The following is a 24659-nucleotide window of genomic DNA, read 5'->3' on the forward strand; positions in this document are numbered from 1 at the left end:
TGTGGTTCTTTGCCTTCACCATGTTGTGACACAAAACTATAGTACAAGTGTAAACGACCTGTAAGGGGTGGATCAGGGGTAGGCAAACTGTGGTCCTCCAGATGTCAATGGACTACAATTCCCATGAGCCCCTGCCAGCATTTGTTGACAGGGGCTCATGGGTATTGTACTCCATGGACATCTGGCGGGCCACAGTTGGTCCATTCCTGGGGTAGATTGTATGCACAGCCCCCGTTAGGAATAGGACTGGAATAAAGTTTTTAAACCCTTAAATTCCTCCTCAACTTCACTAATTGAAACTGGATTCCTTATGCAGCTGCTCACATTTTAAAGGGTGGAAAAGGTCTTTTAATATATCCACCTTTCTCTTTTAAAACACTAACAATGTACGGGGAGCCCTGTTTTGATTAGCAGAATGAAGTGACAGTTAATTGTACTATACTCCAATATCTTTGGCTCTCCCAATCTGTTTGCTATTCAGAAGACCTGAAAATCTATGGCGTTCTTGTGTTCCCATTTTTAAAAAATCGTTTGCCCAGTCTTGTGTTGTCCTGAGAGGCATGGCATTAATAAACTGGACATGGTGGCAGCTTTATGTAGGATCACTAAACAAGTCCATGGTTAAGAAGAGATTTTAAACAGGATCCAACAGTTTGGTTGTTTGTTTTTTTAATTTAGCTATTTGGACCTTCGAATAAAATGAAACTGGATGATTAATCCTTTCCCTTTTATTCTGCAGTAAATTTTGAGTGCAGTTAATGCAAGAACCTCAGGAGGTTATCCTTAGCAAACCTAACTAATGAAGCCTAGAGAACAGGGGGCACAGAGACGCATAAGAATTGCTGCTTGCTTCCAAAACATAAAATAGACACAAGATGCTAGTTATTTTTCATATAGCTAGTTCAGACAGAATGCGTTACTATGTCCGGGATATGATCACTGCAGCAAGATAATGCTTTACAAGCTGTGACAACAATGGCTGATGGATCAGCTTCAGCTTCATGCCATTGAGGAGGCCCAGGTTAAAATCCTCTTCACAAGTCAGCGCTCTCTTCCATTGGCTGTAGAGCTGAGAAGGGTGGAGACCTCACCTTTGGAATGCCATCTCCCCTGAGGCTCACCTGGCACCTACATTATGCTCTTTGAGGTACCAGACCAGAAAATTTCTCTTTAATCAGGCTTTTAACTGAGGGGTTCCATCTTTTTCATCTTTTTAAGGTTGGCTTCTAGTACAACAGCTGTTTTATGAATATGGTTTTAAACTTCTAAGTATTTATTCTGTGGGCTTCTTGTATTGTTTTGGTGGTGTCACTAGTAGATTGCCGAAGATTGCCGTGTACGGTTTCCAAATTAATAAATACATGAGCTGACAGTTCTTTCAATTGTTTGATATGACGTTCCTTTATCTTATAGAGGGATCCATCAGAGACTGTGTCAGTGAAAGATGTTTTAGCTCGTGCCGCAGCAAAAGGCTTACTAGAAGGTATTGATTTAGCAAAACCATCTAAAAGAGAGGAGAAAAAGAAAAAGAAACAAAAAATAACTCTGACAAAAGCTGCTAGTAAAGAAGCAGCAATACAGTCCAGAATTCAGGAGTTCCTGGATCGAGAAATGAAACCCAACAAGACGGACTCGGATTCTTCAGTATCTAATGTAATTGCCAGTACCTCTCAGAAAACCATAAACCATACAACAAGTGACTCCATGCAGCTGAAGAAAACGGCCAAGCCCCTCTCAAACTCATCCTTGCCCGTGATGTTGAAGAACACTCCCACTTCCTCATCCGTACAAAAAGTGTTTGAAAGGCAACGGACTGTTAGAAAACCAAAGTCAGAAGAAAAATTGATGGTCTTGAAGCCTGTTGAGATCGTCTTGCCTCCGGTAATGATGCCATACTTCAATCCACAAGGGAACAGATCCCAAATTTCATCTAACCACTATTATTATCACTGGGTTGGAACAAAAAGTGGAATCTATGGCTCGCTTAGCCCTTCTTCTTCCAAAAAACTGATCAAGTCAAAAGAACCCTCATCTTCTGCAGCCAAGCACACTCGTCCATGGCTTTGAAGACTGCCTTTTGGAACTGCTGCTTATTTATCGTAAATCATTAAGAATTTGAAGCTTGTATTCTTCTAGTGGGTTTTTTTCTTTAAACCCCTCTGTATAGGATCACTTGAGCACCAAGTGAGCATCTCTGTAGGAACCAGTCTTCTTTTGGAAGGCAGATAATAGGCATGGGGAAGGGATGTATGTTTTATGTAGATGTAGATAGCAGAAGGGCTGTTCTCTGGAAAGGCTTTCATTATGGTATCCAGTCTAAGTGAACTTTGAAGGTCAAAAAACATACAACTGATCTTCCCCATCAGATTGTGCATATCATTAGGGATAAACTGAAAACTGTATGGCCACTAGCTAGTCAGCTGAGAATGAAGCAGAGGCAGGTTTTGTCTGGGAGTACTTAATCCCTGAATGATAAAGTTAGGTGCTTAAAATTTAAAGATAATCCAGAGCTTCTGAAAACAGTAGTGGATTTGCAGTGCTTATTCACCTGTAGCCTTGGGGAATTTTGCTCCCTTTTGTCTTTCCCCCATGTCTGCAGAGTGACCTTTCAAGATTTCTGCCTGTTTTAATATTTGCTCTTAAATCTTCTCTCCCCAAAGGGCAGACACTTTTGAAAACCAGTTGTGACAGTTTTGGCTTTAAGAATAGGACACCACAATCTCACCGAAAGGGCTAAGAAGTCTGCACAAGAACAGTTTCTGGGCTTCTTTGTATGGCAGCATAATGACTGGATGGTTGCTCTCTGCCAGTAAGTCAGCCTGAATCTTCAGTTTATTATGCAGCATATTTAAATGGAAACCGAACTATTAAAATTCCTGATTAAAGTCTTATCTGGAGTGGTTGTCTTCGTAGTTTGAGACCGAAGGCATGATAGGCAGCCACTTAGCTGAAGCCGAGCAGAGGTGTATCTGGTCATATATGCCCCATTTCATAACATTATCTGGTGCTGATACAATGGAGGAATAATGATCTATTAATGTTTTGATTTTTTTTAAATGCAGTAACCAATAGAGATGACTGAGAGAGGTGTTGACAGCAAGGGTTAAACATGATGCGGGAAGAACTTACCTGTGTGGCACTGGATGAGGCCCAGCGCCTCATTGGGATTGGGCCCCTGCAGGGTCAGCGTGTCAGAAAAATGTTTGAAGTGCTAACATGGCAGAACTTAGGGCCCAGCTTACATGAGGCCCTTGCAGCAGTAACCTCTCCTTCTGGTTCTTGTCACTTTGGGGAAGAGAAGGAAGGAATGAGTGTGGAATTGTCTCCCAAGTTGCTCTGTGAGGAAACTACCCAGACAAATGAGACAAGCACTTAATGCAGCTGAATTTATTCTTGCAACAGAGTACATTTAATTGTGTAAAAAGTGGACAATGCTGAGGTGGGGGGCAGGGGAGTTCTGTCCTTTGTTTTAAAATCGTCTACTTCACATAATACTGAAAGCTCTTGCTGATAAACTGGAGAGGGGGGATGTCTTTTCCCTTTTCTTTTCTGCAGATAGCAAAAGTAAATCAAACTGGTTTCTGCTCATTTACCTGTGTTTCCTTTGAAACATACAATTAAACTCTACTGGCTGAGCTGTTATGAGCTCGTATGATAGAAGTGGAACCCCCCCACACACACACACACACCTGTGCCCAGCCCCACCCTTGATCTGCCACCTTGCTCCCCATGTTACTTTGCCTTTGGATTTTGGGGAAAAATAAAGACATTCTTGAAACTCAGTCAACAATCATCTTTATGTTTAGATTTCTTCTGCTCCAGCGTGACAGCAACTCTGGCCCCTGCTCCGCATGGGGGAGTTCTGCGCACAAAGCTTATCATGAAGAACTCCTTGTATTATGAAGCAGGACTGATGCCCTTTCATGCAATTTCTCTTTCTCCCCATAGGTTATTCTTCATCTTTACAAAAGCATCCTCTTTAAAGAAATAGCAATTGGTTCATATAAACAAAAGTATACAAACGAACAGTGTCGAAGAATTGCTGTGGATTAGAGAGGGAAAGGGTTTAAGCAATCATGAATGTCCATGGTTAATCGTCTCCTCCCTTCAACAGAGTACATAAACAAGGTGGCTTGTGAGAGCAGCATCTAACTTGCTATTTGCATTTAAAAATAATAGTTAACTTTACACGTTATTTTTTTTTGCCGTTTTCTTCTACATACTCAATTAAAAAGGTGACTACAAATAATTACAAAATCCTCTGTCTTTTAGGCAACCTATACATTGAGATTACTCAGCACTGGATATCTTTGTGAGATCACATCCAGGCATAAAGATAATATGTCAACATAATTGAATATTTCAGTAAAAATAGAATAAATAAAATAAAAAATATTTAAGCTGTATTTAACAAGGTTAATCAAAAAAAGACATGGAACATCCAAGGCCTAGTGAACGTGGCCGCCTCGTAAGATATAAAGAATGCATAGATAACAGAAGTGTCACTATACAACATTGAGTTAAAGTCATTGGCATTTGTTCACACTCAACCCATACATACATTTTGGCCGTGGTAACAAAATGCCTGTGTCATTTGTGTTGAGGGTACGTAAGGATTGCTGTGCAGGATTTAGACCAAGCTTTTCTCTTCTCCAGCGTTCTGGTTCCAACAGGCGTCATGCTGCTGCTGGGAGATCACCAACAGGGCATGACAGGGAGAGCCTTCCTCAGGGTTGGGCCCCAAGCTTCTGGTATACTGCCCCTTAGTTAGGAGGCTCCATATACAATGTTCAGATAAATAAAGTTTCCAAAATATCACAGTCTTAGATATGCATCTATGTTAAAAAAAATACTTTCAAGGAATGGAGGAGCTGCTTTCAGCCAGTGGAACTTAAAAATGTCAAAAACAATTGCAGACATTAAAATAGAAAAGTTCACTTGGAAAGCAAATATTGTCTTTGTGATGCTTTTGAGCAGGCACGTCTTGCTCTCTTTATTGCATTCCTGCTGAGTGGGAAGAGAAGGCAGTCCAGAAAACAAACGGATGACTGAGGCAAGGCAAATGAATGAGGTTCCCAGTGTGAATGAGAATAATTGAGTATAGCCATACGATACAGACAGAAAAAAAGATAAAATGACGTATACACATTGACGTGTTCCATAAAGTCAAAACTAATTTTTGAGAATGACAGTTACCATTAGCCAACATGCGATTTTGTGAAAATTGGGGGAGGAGGGGGTTGCTAAGGAGAGGTGTGGTTGAACAATGGAGAAAGGTGAGACCGGAAGAACCTGGCTAAGTCAAGCCCCAAAACTCTGACTAATGGATCATCTGTAAAATGGTGGCTGGTGACCTCAACTCATTTAGTTGCTGGGAAGGGTTACTTTTTTTACCAGGAGATTAATTCCCCTACATTTCCTTTCTTAATGGATAAAAAGAAGGGCTTTTCTAAACTAAAAATGTATAGGCATCTCTCTATAGTGGCTGAATTCTGGTCTTGTTAATCTGCACATACATACCTCTTCAAAAGTGGAAGAAGACTATTGTTAAATAAGTTCTCCATCTTTTTGATCTAGGAACACAGAAGGGAGGGGATTAGTTCACAAAATGATCTGCAGCTAAACCAGGCTTTCTCAACCAGAGTTTTGTGAAATCCTGGGGTTTCTTGACAGTCCTGGCAGGGTTTCCCAAATTGGTGGGAGTTAATTGTATATATATTTTGAAATTTGTAATAAAGATTATCCATGATATGACCATATATGGTCATGTCGAACTTGGAGGGGGTGAGAAGGGGAGGGGCCCCAGGTGGACGTGTACAACTCTAAGCTTCCCAACCATATTCTGCATGATCGTGCCACTTTTGGGGTTTCTCAAAGCCTGAAGAATATTTCAGGAGTTTCTCAATAGTAAAAAGGTTGGGAAACGCTGAGCTAAACAGATGAATGAACTCCATTAACAAGACATGCATTTTTTTGAAGGGACATGAAAACTAGATTGCCCCCCCCCCCCTCCAATACTAGCTGATACTGAGGATATCAAGCACATGTGCCACTTAGTCCTGTCTTGCTTTTGGAGACAAATAAGTGAATCTGCACAACTCTTGGCTTAATATTACCTGTTTGGGGGCAGGAGGGAGAATGTGTACGGTGAACAAGGGGCATAAGCCCAACACTAGCAGCTCCTGGAAAGGTGTTTCCTGTGTACTGAGTCAGTGGTGCTTGGACACCCCTGCTTTTGCCCAATGCTCCAATGCCTGGTTAGTTGTGGTGAGAAAGTAAAAAGAGTCTAAGGCCCTTCCTGCAGCAGCTGCATAGGTCCACTGGGTGCTACACTTTAAGTGACAAATATTACATTTGAAATACATGAGATGATCACCCAAAATGATGCAAGTTCCTTACGAAAGATGGCAGGAACTACCTTGTGGAATTTCTTTTAAAAACACCCCCACGTAAAGAATATGTTTCACTGGACTTTAGGAGCTCAAGCACTGTGATGAGATTCTCTTACATATAAAAGTTTCTTCAGGAATGTATCGTGCCTTATTTTAGAATTACAGTCATACACAGGGCTCAAGATTCTGCAAATCAGAACAGGTTCTGCATCTTTCCGTGCACACTATAAAATTACTAGCTCAGCACACAAGCTCTGGGGATACAAAGATGGGGGAAATCATATACACTCAAAGCTCATTGTTAAAAGTTGCACTGAGTCTGTCTTACACTTTTATGGGCTCTTTTCCCCCAAGAACGGAAAGCCCATTTTTCATCTGCACACAAGATTTTTCAATAGGTAACTCTATTCAAGTGTGCATGCATATTTAATATGGAGAAAGGCAGGAGGCAATTGGGTTTTGATATTTCAGCCTCAGACCTGCATCTCACTCCCTGCCTTCATGATGAAAAGATACATAGAGCTACTGTGAAGAGGTAAGGAGCATTTGAAAGCCCATGTCCTCAGGGCTGGCTTTTGTCTCGTCAAGAAATTAAAAGCCAACGTATCCTTTCCCAAATGCTTCACGGACTGAAAGAAATCTGTTCAGGCTACTCTGAATGTGATTTCCTACAGAGGGAGGCCTTCCAGACAAGCTCCGTGTAGGGAGCATCTGAGCACTGAACATGCTGGGAGATGCAAAAGAACAGACACACATTATGATTCTACACATTCACACAAAACAAGAACTGCCTGTGAAGAGGACCTGCCTTTAGGGTTGTGTGTGGTGGCGTCCGAATCGGCCGGTCCAGGCCGACGCAGCCAGCGTGGTACCGTCGGCCTGGACCGGCCGATTCGGACGCCACCACGCAAAACCCTAGAGATTTTCGGACAAAAGATGAAAAATGGTTCCTCTGGTATTCAGCATGGGAAACTGGTTTCTGAGCAGAGTGTAGTCAACAAAACAAAACTCTACGCTAATACGTGGGATGTACTCCAGTGTTGAAAATGGGGACAAAGTGCTTGCAGGACCTAAGAATTGCTTGTACCAAAATCCAGTTCAGGGTGGTGGTGCGAGTATCAATTTGGGCATGGGTTCTCTCCCAGGATTTTAGGATTCCTTTGTTAGGAGTGGTGGTGCCATGTTCCTCTCTCGTGTATGAGTGAATTTAAGCAACGTTCATAATATTTACAGTTGGAAAACAGACCTTCTGCTTCTCATGGTAACTCACAGCAACAAAAAAAAAATTATTCATGCTTCTTTTCATATCACATGATGGTGTCAAGAACAAGAGAACATGCTTGTCTAATATTATTTCAATAAGGGTAAATTCTCTGGAGACAAAGCATCACCCATTTAAACTGGAAGGCCAAAAAGTAAAATAAAATAAAATTCAGTTCATCTTCTTTAGTGTAGCTACTGCATTATCCACTAGGCGTTCTGAGAAATCCGGTTTTTCCTGGATGGCGGCTATGGCGTGTCAGTAACGGGACGTTTCTGTTTCAAAGTGTCAATGAGGGACATTACTCCTCGCTTTACGTTACTCGTTACTCTTCTGGTCACTGAGTCTGCAGGAGGGGGCGGCGGCCGGACTTTCTGCGAAGGAGGTCTGGCGACCAAGCATTTCTGATACCGTAGCTGCAAGACAATAAACGTGTTCTGCGGTCGTTAGTGGGGTTCTGCACCTTCAGTTTTACATCTGTCAATACAGACAGTTCAATACAGACTTTTTGACCCCTGGGTGGCCGGGGATTGACCTCAGGGCAAGCAAGCAAACCTGCACTGCTGCAGAACCACTTAGCCAGCTGCAGCCATCCAGCCATGCACAATTAGTAGAAGCAGAGATGACCCGTCAACTGTAGATGAGTAGACAAGGAAGAAATTTTCAAGCTGGAGATGGCAAAAACTTTATTCAAACAATAGAATGAATTCCTAGGCATAAAACCGCGTTTTCGTATTTTACTTCGTCAGTGAATTTATTTCTTAATTGCTTTTTTTCAGGGATACTAACAAAGTCTTCAACACACTACCTTATATTTTAAGCCATATAACCTGGGTCTATTAATATCAAAGATTCATGAAGGTCCATCTTATAAATGACCCACGGTAACTATCTTATAAATCAGTGGTCCCCAACCTTTTTATCACCGGGGACCACTCACCGGGGACCACTCAACGCCTTTTACTGAGGCCCGGTGTGTGTGGGGGTAGTTTACTCCTCTACTCTCAACCACTGCCCTAATGCTCTCTGATCGCTATGGTAATGTTTAAACATCCCTTCAAAATAAGATACAGACACGCCACAACAATGATCATAAACATTTTATTTTCATGGAAATTTTAACTCATGACAATGGCAAATCAATGGGAACCCTGAGCTTGTTTCTCTGCAACGAGATAGTCCCATCTGGGAGTGATGGGAGACAATGACACCCGAAGTGTGTTGTAAAGGGCCGGGGGGGGGGATGAAGTAAAGGGCCGGGGGGGGGGGGAGAAGGCGTCCTTCGGGGCCCACCTCCAATTAGTCGAAGGACCACATGTGGTCCGCAGCCCACAGGTTGGGGATCGCTATTATAAATGACCCTCTTATAAATGTTAAAGACTTTGTTAGCATCCCTGAAAAAAAAACAATTAAGAAATAAGTTCACTGATGAAGTAAAATACGAAAACAAAGTTTTATACCTAGGAACTCGTTCTATTGTTTCAATAAAGTTTTTGCCATCTCCAGCTTGAACATTTCTTTCTTGTCTATTCAGCCATGTACAGCAATTCACCAGGTCTTGAGTCACAGGGTTTTTTGCTGCCTAGATGGCTGAATTTGGCTTGCAGAGTCACACGTTCCATATGCTTGCCCTAAGGGGGGGGGGCACCCTGATCCCAAGAGCAGGTCACAGAACTTAACGGCATCTACGTTGTTTGAAAACCCCCACAGTTGTATTGCGGCCGAAGCAACATTCATGCCCATCTGTAGCAACCCTTGCAGCAAACAACCAGTGTGGCGGGAGCCTTGCCATAAATCTCAAGACCTAATATGAGTTAATATTTGGGAGCCACGGAATAGTACCCGGGTCCAATCTCCAGCACTTGCTCTGTTAATTCTCAGGCTGGTGCTAATGGCCCTCCACTAGCCCAAGGGAGCTGCTGACAATTTCAAAGGATGGTCCCTGACAAGCACTCTGGAAGCAGATGCTGAATAACACCATTGTAGCGGGGGACTCTGGCGATGGCCATCAATCTTGTGATCTGTTCTGCCATTGTTCCCTTACAGAGATGTATTTGTTCTCTCATAGCAAGGCAAGAAGCTCCCTTGCCTGTCGCTTTGTGTGACTCTGGTTTTCAGTCTGTGCACGTAAGAGAGGGTGATATGGACTGCTTAATGGCATAAAGACACAGGAGGCAGGGAGAGCCGGCACCAGCATTTAGAGCCAGTTAAAGGCCCAGGTCTCAGAACTGAACGAGAATGAACTCCGTGCTAGGAAAACCTGAACATGCTGGCTTTCATGCTAGCGGCCACATTTTGGGGGCGGGGGAAACCTTGACAGGACGAGGGAATCCTTTGTTTGAAGTCTCTGCGGTCTACAGTAATAGTGCAATAGCCCTCCCTGATCACTTACCATACAAGCAGCCTGAACTGCCTCCGATACGTTGCCTGCGTTAGGCTCGCACCAGAAAACGTGGCACTCAAAATGCTGGTTCCCGGTATCCATGATGAAGGCAAAGGTATGGACATCCTTCCCCACTCCCATGAAGGACAAGAAGCGTACACGACACTCCACTATAATCTCCTCTTCATTCTAGTTAGGCAGGAAGAGCACAGGTTACTTCTGTGTAGTTTGAGGCTTAGGGTTTACTAGTACAGGAGATGAAGCACTGAGTTGTTGACGGGCAATGGATATCCACCAAAGGAGGGAATTTCCAGCGCCATTTCAAAACACGGAGAGAAGGAATTGGCACCAAATGGCCCAAGACTGGAAGGACGCATAAGAACTTGGCTTTACACATGAAAGAAATCAGCATAAGAATGTAAGAGGAGCCCTGTGGCATCAGACCAATGGACCATCTAGCCCAGCATCCTGTCTCATCCAGTGGCCAACCAGTTCCCTTGGAGACCAACAACAGGGCCTAGAGGCTGAGGCCTTCCCCTGATGCTGCCTCCTGGCTCTGGGATTCAGAGGATTACTGCCTCCGAATGTGGAGGTTTCTCTCAGTAGCTAGTGACGGACTTATTCTCCACGAATCCATCTAACCCACATTTAAAACTGTTTTGCCCAAGAGCCAGAAGATCGCCCCCATGACGTCTCCAAGATCACTTCCGTGTGGCATCAGCATGTTGTGGTGGTCCTCCCCACTCCTGGAAGACTCCTGCCCCTCCTTCACTGGCAGCATCAAAGGCCCTGGCAACCCTAGCTGGTAGTTTTTCTTTTTAAAAAAGGAACTAAAGTGAGACTGAAGGAAAAAACAGGCTGGACCCAACCAGAGATATTTCTAATTTCAGAGAATCCTTACTCCTTCACTGATGACTGTCACGGTAGCATCAGCAACGTTCATGGTGACTGGTATCCAGTCCTCTCTGCTAGAGGAGTCCATAAGGCTTTCTATAGCACCATTCAGGGTGTCCATACCTGTGATGGTAGAGAAAGAGAGGCAACAGGATCACTGCGAGAGAGTCACTGGAGTTACAGCTGGCTGACTGTGGCACTTTGGTTCAAACCCTTGTTCAGCTGGTTCACTGGTGGCTACTGAATCACAGGCTCACTGAAAGTCAATCTAGCTCCATTCCCCTGTACATGTGCGTATCCTGCATCCATGGGCATGCCTTGATTCAAAAGGAAGAGCCCAGGTATGCTGAAACTGGAGATCCATACCTGGATCAGTGTCATGTTTAAATCATCAAGTCAGCTGTCTGTGATTTAATGTAACATGAGAATTACTTGAGGCACATACAAACACAAATTAAGCTTATGCCACGCATAGCTTACCCCTGTGTTCACTATAAGTTGCAAACATGGTGAAGTCAGACAAACTTATAGCACAGGATTGTGGGTAAATGGGAGGGGGGTGATATTCCTTAGCTTCACAAATAAACTCAGCTGGTTTGCAATGGGCACAAACCTGGTTTACATTTGCACATGACACACTGAGTCTGAAAAGATGAACCCACAGCTAAGAAGAGGCTCTTAAATGTTTCGCCTATACAGCTGCCACGATTGTTCTAAGGTGATGTTTTATAAGTATTATAACAGTGTATACAATTGTATGCATTGTATAGGTTTTTATGTAATAGTGCTGGAAGTTGCCCTGAGCTGGCATGCTGGGCGGGGTACAAATCAAAGAACAAACAAACAAACACACAAACAAAAAAGAATCTACACTTGAAAAGAAACAACCCTCCATTTTTAAAGGCTTCTGAATTTAGGAGGTACAACAAACCAGTGTTTGATGTCAGACTTCTCTTTTTGATCTTGGCCCTTGCGCTAATGTTTGTGTGTGTGTGTGTATGAGCGAGAGAGAGTGACAGAGAGAGCAGAAGGAACACGAAACCTGACACCAAGCTGGGCTGATGCCCCCATGCCCGAAATCGCCCTGATGTGTTAGTGATGCTTGAAGAGAGACTTGGAGAAAAGGCAGGATAAACATAAATAGCGATAACGTGCACTCAAAAGAGGAACAGCTGCTTATTACTTAAAAATGGAGACCCTAAAAACCATGTTGGCATGAGCATAACAACTGGATCCACTTTGCTTTTGCTGAAAAAACAAAGAGGAGTCCAACAGCACCTAAAAGGCCGAACAAAATCCATGAGTCATGCATCCAGCAAGAGAAGCAAGCTCTGGCTTCCAAAAACTCATGCTGGAATGACTGTGGGGAGTCTTCACGACGCCCCTGCCTGCACTCCCGTTTCATTTTGCTGCAACAGACCAACAGGATTACCTTCCCAGAGCGATTTGTTTTGGCTGCTGTCTCTGTTTTGCTGTGGAAGCACCTGGGTCACCGGGACAGCTCATTTGTACTTGGCCACGCTCTCTACTGATCAGCCCGGCACAGTCTTACTTTGAAAGTGTGATTATTTGGCAAACACTGGATTTCGTTGCCTTGGGAACACTGGCCGGGATCCTGCGAGCTACTTCAGGCTGGGCTCACGGGTCAGGCGAGGCTGCTGGGATTTCCCACCGCTCGGCCCAGTGCTGCTCCTGGATTGCCTGGGAAGAGCAGCACCTCTTAGGCAGAGGTGCCCGGTGCTGTCTCTCTGGGGTTTAGCAACAACTGCATTCTGCCCTTGATTTTATCACCTAACCTCTTTCTTGTTTTCCCCTTTTCTTCTCCTTACTATTTATTGGTCACAGTTTTCACTGTTTTTAAATTGGTTTGTTGCCTGGTTATTAACCGCCTTGTGAGTCCTGAAGAAGGAGGAGGAGGAGGGTTGTTTTTTTATCCCCTGCTTTTCACTGCTTGAAGGAGTCTCAAAGCGGCTTACAATCACCTTCCCTTCCTCTCCCCACAACAGACACCCTGTGATGTCGGGGAGGCTGAGAGAGCTCTGACAGGACTGCTAAGTCAGAACAGCACTATCAGAAGAAGAAGAAAAGTTGGTTCTTATATGCCACTTTCCTCTACCAGAAGAAGGCTCAAAGTGGCTTACAATTGCCTTCCCTTTCCACTCCCCACAACAGACACCCTGTGATGAGCCCAAGGTCACTGAGCTGGCTGCATGTGGAGGAGCAGAGAATCGAACCTGACTTGTCAGATTAGAAGCCACTGCACTTAACCACCACACCACACTGAGAGAGAAGAGACACAACCGATAGTCCTACCCGAAAGAGAGTGACACCCTTCTAGATCCATTGCCTCCAAAGGACTCAGAAGGGTGTCACTCTGCTCGGGGGTTGCCCTTGGCATGCACCTAGCTCCTCAAAGTACCCAAAATGCATAATTCTTTAGATCAGCAGCAGCAGGACCACAGAATACCTCATTTAGTAAGGAAGTTCCTAGAATGAACTCCATCTTTCGTGCATCATGTGTCCTGGTGGGCCCATAGGAATTAGACCACACCCCTTAATTAAACTGCCACCCTCTGGATCCACATCGGTGGTCACTAACAAAATCAGGCATCGTTAAATCCCTCCCCTACCCCACCTTCCAAGAGCCTCTTGTGGCGCAGAGTGGTAAGGCTTTGCCCATGAGGCTGGGAGTTCAATCCCAGCAGCCGGCTCAAGGTTGACTCAGCCTTCCATCCTTCCGAGGTCGGTCAAATGAGTACCCAGCTTGCTGGGGGGTAAACGGTAATGACTGGGGAAGGCACTGGCAAACCACCCCGTATTGAGTCTGCCATGAAAACGCTGGAGGGCGTCACCCCAAGGGTCAGACATGACCTGGTGCTTGCACAGGGGGTACCTTTACCTTTACCCCACCTTCCATTCACTGACAGCACTCAGTTGCTTAGTGGTGATGGTGAGAGATTCAAGGCAGTTATGAGCCAGGATGCAACATACCCACTGGTTTCACGACAGGAAGCATGCCCAGGTATTGCACATGGAACTTCTGCACCAGCTCAGTCTTTGGTGTTGGGAAATCTACTGCATCGGAGCAAAAAGATAAATAAATAAGAAAACCCAATCAATTTTAGCTTATCAACATTCACAGCAGGCAAAACATTCTTCCTTCACTGATAGACGAAAACAATTTAGCAAGTAATTGATCTCTTGGGATACTGCTATTGATTCCAATAAATCTGTGCTCCTGCCACCTCGTATTAACAAGGAACCTTGCTAATTTCTGGGGAAATTGAGGAGGGTAAAAACCAGGGTTCTGTAACAACATCACGAGGGCTTATGGAGGTTTCCCGAAAGTCGTCTCAGTGTTCACGGGATTCTCACTCATGCTCAGAACGGGGTCACTGAATCAGGGCAGGGAATAGGCAGGTGGGTCAGAACTTAAGCACTGGCATTTCCAGTTAAAAAGATCTCTGCTAGCAGAGCTGGGTCCCAGGATAAGGCAGCCTCGTATGTGTGAACCCTGAGGACCAGCACTCAACTTACATACAGCCAGGACGTCAACCAAGTTTTTGCCATTTATGCCAGCCAATGAAACCCAATAAAAGTTATATAATTTTGACATTAATACATTCAACCTTTGAGGGTCCTGACTGTTTTCAGCTGGGTTTTCCAGTTCCAGTCCCCCCCTTTGTTTTTTATTAAATTTGCCAACAGGAGAATGCAACTTTCCTGTCTCCCCAGCCCCTGCCCATTAATCTCCACAAAATGCTGTTCCTGGTGCATAGGAATGATGTGGGCATGCGTGTGTCGGAGGCTTGGAGGAGGAGAATGACGTGGGTGTTTGTCCACTGGGGCTTGGTGGAACTTGCCAACTGAAATCTGGGCAAATCAGTGGGTTTTAGATCAAATCAAGCCTGAACTCCCCCTGGAAGCTGAAATGACTCTACTGAGGCCATTGTACTGTGGGCACAATATGAGAAGACAAGAGACCCTGGAAAGGACAGCAATGCCAGGAAAAGTTGAAGGCAGCAGAAAAACAGGAAGACCTATCATGATATAGAATGACTGAACCAAGCAAACCATGGCCCACTGTTTGCCTGATCTGGGAATAGTTGTTAATAATAGGACATTTTGGAGGACATTAATTCATTGAAAGTGTCTTGGCAGCAGTTCACACGTCTGTGGACCCCTGGCAACCAGAAGCCAACAAAACCAGGCTCCCCACAGTCTGTCTTGCAGTGCTGTAAGAACTGCTTGTCTCAAACTCTTCAGCAGCAAGAATAGTGGGGTCTGCTTACCAGTACCTCTTCTCTCACATCACAGCCTGCTGTCAAAGGTATCGGAAGAGGCAAGCCGATGTGCATCGCTAGCAGCACTAGCCGGGTTTGAGCCAAGTGGTCTCTAGAACCATGGGGGTCAATTGACTTGATTTCTCCACTTGCTTTCTCCAGAAGTCTTTTTAACAAATCAAACTGCAGTTAATCTACAGACTGTTTAGGAACCTAATGCCACTAAAATTACAGATCCCTTCCACCATCTCTCTCTGTCTGCCCTCTCACCTTCCTTGCAATTTGTATAAATCATAATTTTTAATGTATAGAAAATCCAAGTGTTCAGATCTACTATAACCTGTCTGAGCAGCTTGTTTTAAAAGACCAAGTTGGTCATGCCTTCGTGCTGATCAGTGGTGAAGGTCTCCAGAAGAACCGAAAACCATTTAGATCAGGGGTAGTCAACCTGTGGTCCTCCAGATGTTCATGTGCTACAATCCCCATGAGCCCCTGCCAGCAAACTCTGCCCGGGGCTCATGGGAATTGTAGTCCATGAACATCTGGAGGACCACAGGTTGACTACCCCTGATTTAGATAACAAAATGAAACCACCACAAGACTATTCAGCAGATCTTGTAAGTGCAGATATACTCCAAATACTCACACACACCCTTCATCAAGCCATAAACTGTTGTTGAGGAATTGTTTTGTTTTTATTAATGGGGTTGTATAATTTTATATTGTATATTGTTTTTATGATATTGTTGTGAACTGCCGAGAATCAGCTTGCTGGGAGCAGCAGTATAAAAATCCCACAAATAAATACATTAATAAAAATAAACAATACAGCTTTGTGGATTTTCAAGTGGTTGTTTAAGGTGATTAGCAACCACTGATCAGACACGTCACTAAAGAGGGGGGGACCATGGCTCCCTGGCAGAGCATCTCCTTGGCATGTGGAAGGCCCCAAATTCAGTCACCAGTAAGGATCAGGCAGCAGGTGATGTAAAGACCGAAGACCCTGGAGAGGTGACACCACTTGGAGGAGATGACGCTGATATGGATGGACCAATGGGGGCCAGGCCATGAGTGCAAGAGAACATTCCAGCCAGGGGGTACCTTGCAAGGGGACATCAAGGGTGGCGTTCATCCTCTCTGGCAATGAGCTGCATGCGACGGCTTTGGCGTTCTTCCGTTCAGCCATAATCTGGAGAAGATGGTGAGAGCAAAACCTTTATTCGTACGCACAATGCAGTTTTGCCTTTTGAACCTGTCCATAGAGTTTTCATGGCAAAGATGGAGTGGCTTGCCAGTTCCTTCTCCAGTGGATCATCTTTTGTCAGAGCTCTCTGCTATGACCTGTCTGTCTTGGGTGGCCCTGCACGGTATAGCTCATAGCTTCACTGAACTACGCAAGCCCCCTTGCCACAACAAGGCAGTCGGTGCGAGCTTAAATGGACTCCGGGGAATGGTAGAGGACAGAAAGGCCTGGAGGATCATTGTCCATGGCAGGGGGAGTCAAACTGTGGCCCTCCAGATGCCCATGGACTACAATATCCATGAGCCCCTGCCAGCAAATGCTGGGGGTGGGATGGATGGTGCTTCGGCACTTGGGATGGCGGGAGAGAGAGAGGGAAGGAAACCGTTTCAGGTTGGTGCAGGTACCCAGAGTCCTTGAGAAGGTTCGAGAGGAAGGAGAGGAGAAGCAAGCTGACCTTAGAACAGATTTCGTGCAGACTCGTGGCAATGGCTTTTGCAGGCGTGTCACATCGAAAGACGTGGCATTTCAAAATCCGCGTGTCTTTGTCTCTCGCTACGTAAGCAAAGTCTCTGCGCAAAACAAAACCGGTTAGCGAATTAGAGTCAGCAACCTCCACAAACAAAAAAGCCCGGGTGGCCAGGTTCAGACATTTATGATCAGAAGACACTTGTGAACCCTTGAGGTCTTATTATTAATTTACTTATCAAGCTATGTTACGTGTAGCCAGAAGATCCGGGGATTGTCTGGCAGGCAGGGAAGGGACGTTCAGAGGTGGTTAACCATTGACTGCCTCCGCGTCATGACCCCTAGTGTTCCTTGGAGGAACTACCACCCAAATCCTAGAAGGTCTCCCATCCAAATATGAGCCAAATACTCTCAGGCTTTGCTCAGACAGCATGAGAAACTACGGTTGATTTCAGCTGGGGGTTAGTTTGCAAAAGTAGGATTCAGCTTGCAGATGACCACACAGCTCTAGGAATCTTGGTTGCAGAGCTTGTAGCTTTGAGAGGGCACTGCCAAGGGAAAAACCAGGACTGAACCAGATGGTCTTTGTTTGTACAGACTGAGCAAAACCAAGTTAAAACTAACAGTGTTTAATCAACCAGCTGCAAACCCTGTTTTCAGAGCCCGTTTTGACAGGTGCAAATGCCCCGTCATGAGTGGAGTGACCTGCATTCCATCATGCTAACCACAGTTGGTTTAGTGGAACTGTGGTCTCATGGCAGCATTTGTGCAGAACCTCAGCACTGAGTTCTATTTCTGCACATTAGTGGTGGCTGAAGTGTTTCTCTTTACCCACTCCCTCTGGCAGAGGAAAAGAGAAGAATCTTTTATCCTTCTTTCCTTATCCTGGCATGTCTGCTGCCGGCCAATCCTTTGTGGTTTGAGGCTGGCTGGCATGCATTTGGAAAAATGGGCTTTCATTATAGATCGGGAGGCAGGTGGGGGGGGGGATAGGTGTCTTTGCCCCCCTCTGCAATCATTTAGCTAGGCCTTATGTCCCATCCAGCCTCTTCCAATGCAACAGGAGGGCTGAATGAACTATTGAGCTAGTGTCTAGATTGTGTGTTTGTACACACACACACAGACCCACACAGACAAGCACACACAGGTTTCAGATCAGATGCAATTTTGCCTTGAGTGCGCTTCTGGTATGATACACTATGAATATAAATTGGTGCACACCAACACCATGAATTTCTTTGCTTAAAAGGAAGTGTGTGATGCCTTGACATGCGTTCACGGTGTTGCTAGAGTTATTATACAATGTTCAAAAGCAAACTTGAAAGCAAATATTTTTAAAATGCACTGCATTTAGATTTTAGATTTAGATTTATTATTAATGATGATATACGGCTCCAAGCCAGGTACAAAAACACTTAAAAAAACAGAACAACACTGTAGTTATAATAAAATATATTCTAAAGCAGTAAACAGTCGTAAAGTAGGGAATTTAAAACAATATCAAACAGGGATGGTTTAAAAACAGAAATTAAATTACCCAAATTCCTGACAAGTTTCCAGCGTTAACATGTGTTTGATATAACTTGCAAGCTACAGCACAATATTTAGCTACCTGTTTAGAGATATCAGTGTCTTCCCCTGATTTTTCCTTCCTCTGTTGCTCCAGAAAACCGAGGCAAAAGGGGAACAATGATCTTATTGCGGTGAACCACATAAAGTGGGCACCTACGAAAAGTGTCCAAGGGTCTCTAATTCCCCTGACCCACATACACATGTTCTTTCAGCCTTTGGAATCTTTTTGTACCGGCCTTCTTTGCTTAAAGGAAGTGTGTGAGACTTTGACATGCTAAAGTTATTATACAATGTTCAAAAGCAACCCCAAAAGCAAATATTTTTAAAATGCACTGCATTTTTGAAATTTAATTCTGAGTTGGCCTTTAAGCATCACAAAGAACATCGTCCCCTCTGACTGACAAAAAGCCGACACGCCCTCCTTACTCCCCCAACAAACAAAATGTTGTCCATGCAGCCCCACATCCTCCTTAAGCATCCGAGGGACAACCCGCTGAACCCACCCACCAAACTCATCAATTCACCATGCGTTAGGAGGCAAAGGGGCTCCATCCACACCTCCTCTTCCCTTTGCAGCCAGACAAATTTATTAGCACAAGCGCAGGGGGAAGGGAGACATCCCAGCCACCATCTGTTATGAAATCATCCATCACCATTAGCAATCAAGTGCGGATCTTTCCTTCCGGCAAGGTCCAGATTGGGAGGGGGGGGGCCCTTCAATAATTAATCAAATCAACGAGATGCTTTAGGAGAAAAACATATGACCACAGTCCACATGCCTGTTGGACTGAAGCAGGGCTTCTGTTTGAATCTCAGTGGCAAAGATCTGCCAGGTTTATTTCTAAGCACATGTCTCCTGCGTGACCTGCAAGACAGCTTCACAGCACCTCTGCCCTGTGCCTGCAAGGTGTACATTCATGTCAGCAGTAGAGGCCAAGAGAATATTGTTTTCCTAGAGCGAGAAGCATTCAGTCTTGAACACGCTGCTACAGCCTTCCTCTTTGCTCTCTTTTCTGCTTCCTTCCTTTCGAATACTCCACGGGTCACTCCCCCTATTACCCTTAATTCTGTTCACCCCGAGAGAGTTCACGGCCAAATTGTTCAGCTACGACAAGGAAGAAGTGGCATGTTCCACGCTGGGGAAAACTGCCTTCTACGCTGTGTTTGTTTTGTAAAGCATGGGGATTACGCTAATTTACCTTTGCATACTACCCTCCATGCACAGAGTTCAGGGTGGCCACACACGTGCCTGCCGCATTTTATGCTCACTACAACCCTGAGAGGTAGGTTAGGCTCAAGGTCATCCCATAGAAAATAAAGGATGAGCAGAGATCTAAAACCAAGGTCTCTCCAGTACAAAAATTGATTCCGTACATGACATGGCAAAACACTTGGACTGCCTGAGCACTTCACTATTGGGGGGAAATGAGGGGGGGAAATAAGCTATATCAGGGGTAGTCAACCTGTGGTCCTCCAGATGTTCATGGACTACAATTCCCATGGGCTCATGGGAATTGTCGTCCATGAACATCTGGAGGACCACAGGTTGGCTACCCCTGAGCTATATCACTTCTGAGATTTCTGCAGAAGTTTGTCTACATCTACCTTCCTGCCAAGTCTGTCTCTACCTACCTACCTACCTACCTACCTATACCTACATCTATCTTCCTGCCTTCTATCTACTTACCTATCTCAGTTATTCTCAACCAGGGTTACTAGGGTTGCCAGATCCAGGCTGGAAAATTCCTGAAGATTTGGGGGTGGAGCCTGAGACTTCATTGGGTACAATCCCATTGAGTCCACACTCCAAAGCATCCATTTGCTCCAGGGGAACTTATCTCTGTTATCTGGAGATGAACTGAAATTCTAAGGGATTCCCAGGTCCTACCTGGAAGCTGGTAGCTCTTGTTCCAACCAGCTCCAACCAGCTCCAAAAGATTCGGGCCCTCTTTTTGGAAGATGGCTTCTATAACCATCATTCACCGGAGTTCTCCCTAAGGTAGGTCACCTGGGGCAAGCAGCAACTTTGGAGAATTAAGTTAGAAAAAAATGGCATGGTGGAAGACTAATGCCTTCCTCCAACCCAATTCACCCCTCTCCCTGGGATATAAGACAGAGGAGGACAATGACTTGTTCTCCTTTTATTTCAGTTCGGCCCTAATGTGCCTGCATTGAGGCGGCTGAAGTTAACACCATTTTATTTTCTTTAACCTCAATTGGGAAAGGCCAAGGGAGCACCCTGGGTGGCCAGTTATGCAACGGGCAACCTCATGAAATAACTCTGAAACAGGACTGCATCAGGAGACGGGTAGCTGAAACCATTACCTAGCCATTCTTGCTGTTCAGTGATGTATCTTGGTTGCTAAAGGAGTCTTTGGATAGGCAGAATCAATTATTCTGTCCCTTCAGTTCAAAATATGGCCTCTATTGAAAAAACATTTGCCATGTACTGTACAGTTCATTAAAGAAAAGTAGGGGGCCAGAGCCGTTTTCAGGCAGTGCCATGTACTGTTCAGTGGCTGGTTTTCCTTACTAAAACCTTTAGCTTTTGCCTGGCTTACTAAAATGTCTACCCTTTATCCCTGTGGTTGATGCTCTCTGCCTGGTAATACCTCTGTGGGGTCAGTGAAATTAGACTGGGCTGAAGCCAGAAAACAAATTGACTGGGGAAGGGGGGAATCAATGTTATTGTGAGCAAGGCTGTGGCTTCATTTTGTTAATCAGCTATTAACACAGGAGAATCTGCTCCGTTTATGGTGTGGGGGTCAGTTCATTACAGAACTGTTTAGGGAGGTGGTGGAGGAGAAAGAATGTCTCCATTCAAGCAACAAACATGGAAAGATAAAAACAGCTCAACCTTTCTTTGCTCTTATTCTTTTAAGCAGTTACCCCCTGGAGGTAACTAACACATCTTGGAATGCCAGGATTATTTAACACCTGGTTAATTGCCATCTAACGGTGCAATGATGGTAATACACACACACAGGGACATAAAACACAATTTAGGGGACCACTGTCCAGGGTGTGCTAAGCCTCGTATTGCGCTAATGGCCTGTGAGGTATCCCAGTTAAACACGCCACATCCTAAATAACCCCAAAGCCTCCACACATTCCATTATTTGGGGTCCACCAAGCAAAACTTAGCCCATCAGCCACATATTTGGTTCACTGGGTTCTCAAAAAACTGTTTCCAGCTAGAGACTTTATTTCTTTTCAAGCTTCTATCACTCCCCACTTTAACTGATGCTAACATCCTGTCTCCTGTTTGATGAGTTTTCAGTTCTCTTATCAGGCTGCTTTTTAAAAAGTTTCTTCTATTCTCTTGGTTAACTTACACCAGGGGTAGTCAAACTGCGGCCCTCCAGATGTCCATAGTCTACAATTCTCATGAGCCCCCTGCCAGCATTCGCTGGCAGGGGGCTCCTGGGAATTGTAGTCCATGGACATCTGGAGGGCCGCAGTTTGACTACCCCTGACTTACACGTTTTCCTGCATATTGGGGCCCCCATGTATGTAGGCATCACCACTTTGTATTTAGGTGATATGGTTTGCAATTTTTATGAGCAAAGAACCAGACACCTTACAATTATTAGGGGTCCCAATCTTTTAAATCCCATGGGCACATTTTTGGAATTCTGACAACAGAATGATGAGCACAACCACAAAATGGGTGCTATGGGAGGCGGAGCCAACTACAAAATGGCTGCTGCGGAAGGCAGGAAGCCCAAGTGCAGGAGAGAAGAGAGGTAGTTAAAAACAAAGAGGGAGAGACAGAATAAACACCAGCACTGTGGTGGCTGTTTTTAAAATTCTGCTCAGCCAACCAGATCTCCAATGGCCAATCAGATACCCTGCTTGGCAAAAGCCCCAAGTATTTTCTCAAAATATTTGGCAGGCATCAAGAGAGGTGTCAGAGGGCACTGTGGTGTTGGGGACCCCTGTATTATTTGAGATTTATTTTTGTTCATTTAATTTGGGATTTTTATACTACCCTTCATCAAAGTGAATTATAAAAAAGTTAAAACGTTCAAATAATTTAAAACTGATTTACATTAAAATTCCAGGAGCTTTCTGCCACCTCCAGTGGGAGAGAGGGGCAATAAAGGGCTGTGATGTTAACTATATGGCTTACGGATGCTGTTGTCTGTGTAAGGAGGCCACTTGATGCTTGGGTTTGTAGGCCTCAACCAGAGGCCTGGTGGAACATCTCTGCCTTGCAGGCCCTGTGGAACTCTTTTAAGTCCCACAGGGCCCTTGTCTCATTCAGGAGAGTGTTCCGCCAAGATGGCACCAGGGCAGAGAAAGCCCTGGCTCTGACTGAGGCCAATTTAGCTTCCCTGGGGTTGGGGATTTTGAGCAGATTTTGGGCCCAAGTGAAACATGGACTTTCACATACACCAAATAATGCACTGGATTTTACTGTGTGAGATGACAACATTCACCTGCAAACAGTCCCTGCAGTGGACTGAAACGACTTTATTTAGCGTGCGTGAAAGCATCCCAAGACTAACTTTAGAAATGCTGCCATTCAAAGCAGGTTTGCATCCTAGATATTGTTCTAGCCAGGGGCAAAACTAAAACTAGAGAACAGTGTGTTTTTTCTGAATTCCCACCTTCTGAATTATCCATTGTTCTGGAACATGATCAGCCCCCCCCCCCCCCCCCGTAAGAATCCAACAGTGAAACTCCACTATGGCATTTTGTATTATTTGTGGGCCTGAGCTTCAGAATAGCAAAAGAAACGTATTTTCAGTGCCTCTGCGAAGTTCATGAAATAGGAGGAAAACCACAAAATTATTCCTTAGCAAGACTTCCTCTAGGGCAGACTAAGAAGGCTGTGCTGCCACACCACAGAAAGTTTAGCCGTGAAGAGAAACACCTCATGCTACCCAAGCAAGTGACTTTCACAAATGCTGAGGTCCATTAAACAGTCTTTGCCTTTTCTTGGCGGGCAGCTAAATAATCTTTATTATTTCAATCCTGTAACTTATACAGGCATGCATAATATGGCTGTGGTCGTCTACAACTAAAAGATGGCAACCTCTACCTGGAGGTTGGCAATGTTATATCCCCGTTTATTTACACACAATTCCTTCAGGTTCTCTTGCATTTCCACAGGTGACTTGAGCCAAGTCACCAATCAATCATTAATCTATAGCACCCAGAACTGAAAGTGACTCAAAGTTCTGTGGCAGGAGACAGGAAAGGACACACAAAATCATTTTTCTATATTAAGTGATTCATAACAACACTCACGGCTGTGTCTGTGCATTGTAATAAACAAAGAAAACAAACCTGCCCAAGAAAATATAATTATAAAAGTTTGCTTTAATTTTTCTAGTTTGGATCATTTATTCTAGTTGGATATGACTGAATGGCTGACGACAACAAGAACAACAATTCTGCAATGTCTACCATTTCCCATTATTTATCCTGATTTTGATATTCATCGGGGAAGGGAGCAAGATGTGCAGGGCAATGAAACCCCGCCTTTAAGACGGAGCTCTTTCACAAATGCTGAGGTCCATTAAAAATGACGGAGCTCTTCTGCCAAGTCTATGGTTGAGGCTGGCGAAGTAGATCAATGCCCCCCCCCACGGGGTTGTAGTAGTACATGATCAGACCTCCTTCTCCGTCCCGCTAGTAGTGGGGGTTGGGAATGGGCTTCCCGTCATGTTGGGTTTTTATGTTTTTTAATGGGTGTTTTAATGGGGATTTTATAGGATGCTGTAAATGTAACAACAACAACAACAACAACAACAACAACAACAATAATAATACCTGCAAATCTAACTCAACTCCCACCCATTTTGTAGCATATCTTTACAGCCTTAAATATTAGAAATTTGGTTCCATTAAAAAGAAGATGAAAGCTGAGATTTTGAGATTATTATTTATCATACGGCATGTAGCTAGGAGATCCAAGGATTGTCTGGTAGGCAGGCAAGGTAGGTCCAGAAGTGGCTGGTCATTTGCCTCCACGTCATCATCACTATTGTGGACCTACATGGACCTACAATCATTTTTCAGATGGGGAACTGAGTAATCTGGGGACTTTTACCAACAAGAGAGGTTCCAAGACCAAGTTCATTATACTTATGAACCATTGGTGGTGAGAAGTGCAGTCAAGCTGCAGGCAATTGATGGCAACCCTGTAAGGGTTTTC

At 44.5% G+C, this 24659-nt stretch overlaps 2 protein-coding genes across 18 annotated transcripts in view; one reads left to right on the forward strand and one right to left on the reverse strand.

Annotated features, from left to right (window-relative positions):
* Positions 1 to 2891, forward strand: part of NSUN7 (NOP2/Sun RNA methyltransferase family member 7) — a 32090-nt gene extending 29199 nt beyond the window's left edge. For 2 of the 4 annotated variants that reach the window (XM_077301769.1, XM_077301771.1), the window contains exon 12: positions 1414 to 2891. In XM_077301769.1, the coding sequence (XP_077157884.1) occupies positions 1414 to 2067 (654 nt within the window). In that variant the 3' untranslated portion in view covers positions 2068 to 2891. The remainder of the gene's footprint in view (positions 1 to 1413) is intronic. The other 2 variants (XM_077301773.1, XM_077301772.1) reach the window with 2 other exon arrangements.
* Positions 2892 to 3372: 481 nt separating this feature from the next.
* APBB2 (amyloid beta precursor protein binding family B member 2) overlaps positions 3373 to 24659 on the reverse strand; it is a 164884-nt gene continuing 143597 nt past the window's right edge. For 12 of the 14 annotated variants that reach the window (XM_077301757.1, XM_077301756.1, XM_077301755.1 and 9 more), the window contains 6 exons: positions 16911 to 17025; positions 16315 to 16402; positions 13922 to 14005; positions 10938 to 11053; positions 10046 to 10225; positions 3373 to 8069 (listed from right to left, as the gene is read on the reverse strand). In XM_077301757.1, the coding sequence (XP_077157872.1) occupies positions 7902 to 8069; positions 10046 to 10225; positions 10938 to 11053; positions 13922 to 14005; positions 16315 to 16402; positions 16911 to 17025 (751 nt within the window). In that variant the 3' untranslated portion in view covers positions 3373 to 7901. The remainder of the gene's footprint in view (positions 8070 to 10045; positions 10226 to 10937; positions 11054 to 13921; positions 14006 to 16314; positions 16403 to 16910; positions 17026 to 24659) is intronic. The other 2 variants (XM_077301765.1, XM_077301758.1) reach the window with 1 other exon arrangement.

The sequence above is a fragment of the Paroedura picta genome, chromosome 10 (genome assembly GCF_049243985.1).
Source record: "Paroedura picta isolate Pp20150507F chromosome 10, Ppicta_v3.0, whole genome shotgun sequence".
Classification (NCBI taxonomy): domain Eukaryota; kingdom Metazoa; phylum Chordata; class Lepidosauria; order Squamata; family Gekkonidae; genus Paroedura; species Paroedura picta.